Source organism: Orycteropus afer, unplaced genomic scaffold, assembly GCF_000298275.1.
Source record: "Orycteropus afer afer isolate SDZICR_OR568_19922 unplaced genomic scaffold, OryAfe1.0 scaffold00101, whole genome shotgun sequence".
Taxonomy (NCBI): Eukaryota; Metazoa; Chordata; class Mammalia; order Tubulidentata; family Orycteropodidae; genus Orycteropus; species Orycteropus afer.
This window is the reverse complement of record NW_006921688.1, coordinates 3827446-3835222: the sequence shown is the minus strand read 5'-3', so window position 1 is coordinate 3835222 and position 7777 is coordinate 3827446. Positions and strand designations below refer to the sequence as shown.

The 7777-nt window shown below is 43.9% G+C and overlaps 1 protein-coding gene across 1 annotated transcript in view; it reads right to left on the bottom strand.

Annotated features, from left to right (window-relative positions):
• Positions 1 to 7777, bottom strand: part of UST (uronyl 2-sulfotransferase) — a 477109-nt gene that overhangs the window by 77328 nt on the left and 392004 nt on the right. The window contains exon 6 of the mRNA XM_007943198.2: positions 1781 to 1878. Coding sequence (XP_007941389.1) covers positions 1781 to 1878 — 98 coding nt within the window. The remainder of the gene's footprint in view (positions 1 to 1780; positions 1879 to 7777) is intronic.

The following is a 7777-nucleotide window of genomic DNA, read 5'->3' as shown; positions in this document are numbered from 1 at the left end:
CAGTGGAGTCAATTCTGACTCATGGTGACTCTATAGGACAGAGTAAAACTGCCCCACAGGGTTTCCAAGGCTGTAACCTTTAGAGGAACCGACTACCACACCTTTCCCCCAAGGAGTGGCTGGTGGATACAAACCTCTGACCTTACAGTTAGCAGCCGAGTGCTTTACCACTGCACCACCGGGACTCCTGCCCCTGGACGAGGCATTTATTATCAAGGGTGAGGGCTAAGGGCATCCTGAACTCAGGAAGTTTTTGATGAAGTAGAAAACTGACACTTCTACACCCTGAATTCTGATTATCAGCAAAGTTTTAGGGTAAACAGAACAAAACAGCAACGCTAACACAGTTAATCATTTAACAGTCACCCCAGTGGAAGCAGAAAAGCACAGTGAATGAACCGTAATTTAGAAACAACTCTCTCCCCTTGCCGTCCAGAACATAATTACCTTCTGATTAGTTGGCTTTGGGGAAAAATGTCACCTCTGGTAATTTTTGTTGTTACTACTATTTCTTCTCTACCTACCACCTTTATCTAGTATGATGGACTGCATCTGTAGCTACACCAGCATTACCTGGTGTGGTAGTTGTGTGTCAACTTGGCCAGCCAAGTTTTCAGTGGCTGGGCAGCTGGATGTAGTTATTCCCCATGGTGAGACTGGTAATCAACCCCATGGTAGAATCTACTAGAGCAGCTGAGTAGCTGCCTTAGGGATGTGGTCTTCTTCCAACGTATAAGGAGAAGCATTGAGAAAGGTCTTGGAGCTTTTCAGCATGTGTGGAACCTGCATGTAGCCGAGTTTTCATTCAACAGTCTGCCATGTTTCCTGACAATCTTGGGACTATCTCTGGACTTGAACTAGGGACCTGCTGTGTTGTTTGGTAATCTTGGGACTGTGCCATTTTATTTGTTGATCTTGGGTTTGTCAGCCTCATCAGCCAGCAGCTGCCTGAGTTAAGAGAACCCTCTAGCTTCAGTGGGTTGGGAGCAACAGGCAGAGCTGAAGCCCAAGGCTGGTGGGCTTTCACCTAGCCCCTACAGTTAATTGGCTTGGACGTCTAACCTCTTAAACGGTAAGAGAATAAATATCTGTTTGTCAAAGCCACCCATTTATGGTGTTTGCTGTTACAACACTAGATGACCAAAGCACCTGAGGAAGTAGCTACAGATGCCTGTGTCTTGGCCTCAGAGACTGTACTTTAGGGATTCTTATCATGGAAGTGCTCCAAGGGTGATGATGCAGGAGATTAGCAGACTACAGCCTCCTCTCTGAGGTCCTGCACAATCATTCTGGGTAAGCTACTTTCTAAAGAAGGTCTTGCATCGGAGTGATCCCTAGACAGGACTTTCCTGTCATTCTAAGTATGTCTCCTAAGAGACCATAGCAAAGTTTGGGTGTGAGCTTCAAGTTTCTCAGATCTTCTTAGACACACTCCAATGACAGGGACCGTTGTTCGCTGAGTCCCATCACTGCAGGAGAGCAGACTGGGTGCCTGACCCTGGCCTTTGTTACCTCTTGGGCTTAGTTGTGACAGTTAGTCTTGAAGTCAAAAGGAGAGGTTGCGTGGCCATCTCCTGAGGCCTCTGGGAGACCGTGCTGTGTTGATTTCATTACTTAGAGGATATTCAAATAATATCTTTACAGACTGACAGTAAATAATAACTGAATTCCAGAAGTTTGGGAGACTAGGGACACAAGAGTCCCACCCAGAGTGCCCGTCTGGTGGGATGTCTGCCACAGTTGTGCACATCAGCATGCCACAGCCTGTTCGAGTCTTTACCTGCATCTGGGATGCTGTCCACAAAAATACGGAATGATGTAAAATAACCTGGGGTTGGAACACTCAGGATAGTTCTCAAGAATACACTCATTGATGTCCTAGGAGAGAAACACAGCAGTGAAAACACAGTCTTGTAGTCTCTACGGTGCTTTGTCACATGCTATACAGTTAAAGTGGAATTGATACGTGAGTGGCTGAGCCTCGAAGAACACAACTTAAGAGAATTCACAGACTTCACAAAAAAACTTTCTTTTCATGTCACAATATCCTGGTGCACTGGCCAGGCACACGCCTCGCCAGACCACTGCAATGCTGACTAAGCTACTAGTCTGTGCCTTCCCACAGGCTCAAAGTCATTAGCCAGACCACAGGCATCTTGAGGACAGTGACCACCACTGTGTTGTGGCAGCCCCAGCAGCTACCAGCCAACTGGTATACAGTTGGCACCTAATAAATATTTGTTGAATGAATTTGGTATAACCTATTTCTTAATGAATTATGACTTAATAAGAGATACCTATGCTGCCAACCTTGTGAAAATATACCTCTGTGTAGCCATATGTCGGACAAATGATTATTAAATACTTGCAAAGGGACTCACAAAGGGTTTGCAAAATTTGAAGGGGCTGTGAAATCACTTTTACTGTTGCTTTAGGTTAGACAGTGACAGGATGTTTTATGGACCTTCTCTCACTTTCAAAGGCAATGTTTGTGATTTGCAGGTTTTCTGTTTCTATTGTATAAGGTGGAACATAATGTCTCTATAGGCATCAGAAGAGCTTAAAATGGTTTGGTGTGTGCCAATAGAAAGTCTGTAAATCAACTTTCATCAAAACAAATTTCAGGACATCCCCAACTTAATGGTGGGGTTCTGCTTCAATGACTCCACCCCAAGTTGGTTCTGACGTAAATCGGATACCTCATTTTTCCATTATTATTGTCTTTTAGGATCTTTATAAACCCTAACATTGAACACCTGTGACTGAACTTGGAGAATGATAGTCTCAGCGAATTACACACTGCAACATTATATGCAGGAAACATTACTAACAATGAGATGTACAAAAAACAGATGGTCTTAAGTGTGGTTCATTGTAACTTGAATACATGGTAAGTTTAGGAGTACTTGTACACTGGATACCTTAGATAAGACATCCTGGTTCTTAAGCATTTATTAGGAGTGAAGATAACACGATTTACAAACCAAACAGCCATGAGATTTTATGCCAATCTTGGCAAGGCAGATTTAAAGTGGATATAACTTACACACACTATTTTGATGGAGCTTATGTGACAGTAGAAGCCATTATATCTGACAGGACTGGGGTCAATGGAGAGTTATTTAAAAAATTAGTTCAAGCTGGGAATCACAACAATATCACACTTTTTAAACACAACTCTTTTCCTAGTCATATTTATTTTCTAGCTTATATTTTAATGAAATAAATTTTACAATTAGAATAATATTCAGTTGAAGTAAACAGCAAACACACTCCAGGTAAGTGTGTGGGTCGCCTGGAAGCAGAGGGGCACAGGTCCCCAGAGAAGAATCTACCAGCTGCAATTGGAGGGGGGAAGTCAGTGGATGCAGCCATGTGGTTAAGAGCACCCCATCATGTATTAAAAACCTTTAAAAATTCATGATGTAATTCTCATGGAATCCAGACTTTCTGGAGACATCAAAGCTGGATTACCGCCGAAACTGTTGCCCTAGGATAATCTTTAAACTTTTAACCAAAAATATCCCCTGAAGTCTTCTTTAAGTCAAACAATGGGATACCTTAATTAGCCAAGATTGTTTGCCTTGAACATCCTGCTCTTTTGAAGATTCACCTGTATGGGATGTAACTGGCAACAGCAGCTCGAAAGGTCTGACAGGAAGCCTAGGGGGCAGTGAGTTCATGGTCACGGGGGAGGAACAATTCAGGGGACAATGCTGCATGACTGGGAGGATGTAATCACTGTCAATGGACTGCACATGTAGGAACTGTTGGATTGGTGTATGTTTTGCTGTGCTTACTCTCAACAACAATAAAAAAAATCACAACATGTTAAGTATAAGTAAGGTCACTGAATTGTGTGTGCAAAGAATGTTGAAATGGCAAAGGTTGTGCTACATATATATATATTTATCACAATAAAAAATGCTCAAAAGGAAAAAAAAACATGATGTTAACCAAAATGCTTTCCAATAAAAATCTAACACCAAGAACACCTATGTATAGGGTAGTCATTGCTGCAAGATTTATTATGACAAAATATGGCAGAACTTAAAAGTGCTCATTAATGGGGACTGGTTTCAAAGAAGTCATGGTACATTCATGCAATGACTCCCTAGGCACCTGGACAGGAGAGGAGAGTTTGTGTGTACTGTCACGGAAAGTGTCTGTGATAAGTTGTCAAATTAAAAAAAAAGTGGATTACGGGACAATATGAATACAGGTTGTCATTATTAGTTGCCACCAAGTTTGTTTTGACTCACGGTGACCCACATCCAACAGAAGAAAAGATTACCGGGTCCTGCACCATCTTCATGATGGTGGATGTGTTGGAGTACATTGCTGTGGCTACTGTGTATCTTAGGAGCTCTGGTAGCATAGTGCCTAAGGCACTTGACTGCTCACCAGAAGGCTGGCGGTTCAAACCCACCAGCCACTCCTCGGAAGGAAGGTTGGGCAATCCTACTTCCATAGTGATACTGCCTCGGAAACCCAAGGAGGGGTCGCTATGAGTCGGGGCCTACTCGACGGCAAACAACAACAACAACAACTGTGTATCTTGAGTGCCCTTGAACCTAGAAGGCTCATCTTCCAGCACCGAACTGGGCAGGGTTCTGATGTGAGCCACAGAGTTTCACTGGCTAGATTTTGGAAGTCAATCACCAGCCCTTTCTTCCTAGTCTGTCTTAGCCTGGAACCTCCACTCAAACCTGTCCATCATGGGTCCCTTCCAGCATCATAGCAAAGACAAACCACCACAGTACCATAAACTGACAGGTGGGTGGTGGACAGATTGGTGAATATAAAGGATAAGATATAAATAAACATAACATAAAAGGAAACCCCAAAGAATTGGAAGGATACATAGCAATTTGATGAAAGTGTTTATTTCTGGAGATAGATGTAATGGAAGACAGGGAAACACTAAACTTTTACTTTATTCAAAGATAGAGTAGATGATAGATCTTATGATAGCATACATATTTTACTTTTATCATCAAGAAAATATAAGAAGAGGTTTCCATGATGATGCCTCTGGCCTGGTGGAATGGTCATGAGTTCATGGTCATACCTTACATCCTCACATCCATGTGTGTGTCTGGCAGTTGGCTCTCCCAGAGGGCCTCAGCCTGTGGTTAGAGGGGCCCAGTAACTGGGCTGCCTCTATTTGCAGCAGGGTGACAGGGATGGAGCCGTGAGTGTGAGTAGAGAAAGAGTAGGGATGGGAACTCCAGCAAGAGCAGGCAGGGGTCTGAGGCAGCGTGTCCACCAAGGTCAAGGTTTCATACCAAAGGGCAGAGGCAAGTGGTGGTGGTGGTAGTGGTGGTGTGCGTGTGAGGAGTGTTGAAAGCCAGCCACTTACACAGTCACCCAAAGTCCTACATGAACAGGAGGAGAGGGACAACAGAGACAGCAGGATCCCAATGAGCCCTTACAGCCCTTGCATGTTTCCAGAGTTCTTTTTAACAAAAGCCAAACTGGTTCTGTTCAGTCATGGCAATCCTGTCATTGTCACAGTAGAAACGGGGTCCACGGGGATTTTCAGTGGTTGATTTTTGGAAAGAGATTACATGGCCCTTCTTCTGAGGTGCCTCTGGGTACACCTGACCCTCCAACCTTGCAGTTAACAGCCCAGAACTTAGCCATTTGTGCCATCCAGAGACACTTACTCTTCAGAAAGTGACCAATGAATAAGGACCTGCTTAATCATTTGTTCAGTTTTTAAGTCCACAAAAGCAGAGGCTGGTCATGGCGTTACTCTAGTGCTAGGGCTCTGTCCACAAAATGCAGGGGTTCCATAAATACTAAAGTGATGGATGGACAGATGGGTGGGTGGGTGAGTGGGTGGATGGGTAGGTAGATGGGTGGATGGATGGATGGGCAGATGGACAGACAGATGGGTGGGTGGAATGATGGATAGATGGACAGATGGACAGGCAGACAGACGGGAGGGTGCATGGATGGATAGATGGATGGGTGGACAAATGGCAGAAGGAAAGAGCCAAGACACAAAATCCCCAGGAACAAGAAAGGAGCTGGCAGTTCTTCAGCCTGACGGCACTGTGGACTCTGTCCTCAGCAGTCCTGTCCTGGAAGTCCACAGGAGCCAGTGGACAACATCAGCTGGCTGGGGGCTGCCACAGCATGGGGGCCTAGGAAGGCTATTTCCCTATAAGAATCCACAAATAACCCCACAAGGTCAATTTATGGGAAAGAGAGAAATTCCTTGTTTAAAACCTGTAGTGAGCAACTCTTTCTCAGATCCAGACATATCCTGGGGATTTCAAAGCCTCCATTCGAGCCTATTCAGTTCTGTGACACTCATACAGATGGATGATGTTCATCACAACTCATCTATGGAAATGTTGTAGAAGGACATAAATAAAAGATGACTCAGACCTAAGATCCAGCAGAAGCAGCAACGCATCTGTGCAGACCACACATTGAGCGGCTGATGGCTTAGCCACAAGCACCTGTGATGCTGCTTGTCAGCATCTCAAGGTCTGGAAGGTCAGGAGGAGACTGCTCCTGGCTGCTCTTAAGAATCTGCTCTTACTGGGATGAGGGACGGTTCCCTGGGACACCGAATGGGACAAGTCTGATACAGTGTCCTGATGGGTCAGCTGCCTTCCAGTCTCCCAGTACCATCAGGTTCCCCAGTGTTTGCAGTTTTGTCTTTGGCAGAAGGCTTTGTTAACCTGTGCTATTTCAACATCATGTCCCCACTCCCAGTGGCACTGAGTTTATTTGCTATAAATTATTGACAAGCATTTACTATGAACCAGAGTTGTGAAATACAGTTCAATAACTCTTTTAAAAACATTGTTTTATTGTGGTAAAAATAGATCTCACAAAACACTTGTAATTCACTTTTCTGTGTACAATCCAGTGATATTGATTACGTTTATCATACTGTGCAACCATTACCACGCTCCTTTTCCAAATTACTCCCATTCAGGGTCACCTAAGAAATGACTCTCCCCTTCCCCCTTCTTCCCACTCTTGGTAAAACAACAACAACAACAAAACACAGACCCACTGTCATCATGTCAATTCCGACTCATGGAAACCCATTGTCTTACAGACTAGAACTGAACTCTATAGGGTTTTCTCAGCTGTAATATTTAAGTAGATTGCCAGGACTTCTGGAAAGATGGCAGAGTAGGGAGACAAGCTACACAGACCCTCTTCATCAAAGAAAAGAGAAACCAATTGGCAGAGATACTGAAGATAATCCTGGAGCCCTGACCTTTGAAAAGACCTATGAAAAGAAGTATGCAGAAGTGGATTAGACACCAACTAGTGGAAAAACCTTAATGAAAACAGTGAGTATGAAGATGGTCAGAGCAGTGGAATGTCAGCTACTCTGACAGGACCACTAGCTTGAATATTTCTCAGTGGCATTGGGACCTGAGAATTGACCTAAAGATTAGCCCTGGTCACTAAGGGCTGCAAGGATGACTGCATTGGTGGCCTATGACTAGGAAGGAAGTAGCGTGAAATGAGAAAACCTGAGCTGTGGACTTTTTTTTTTTTTTTGTGGTCTTCATGCAGTTCAGGATTTTTTTTTTAATTTTTTTTTTTTTATGATTGTGATTTGGGTGAAGATTTACAGAGCAAAATCACTTTCCATATAGCAGTTTACATATACCTTGTCTCATGACATTGACAACAGTTTACAACAATGCAACAGCTCCCCTCCCACTTCCTCCCCATAGTTACCTCTTCCCAGTGTCCATCCCTCCATGGACTCCTGCCCCCTAAGCTGTCTCCCTGT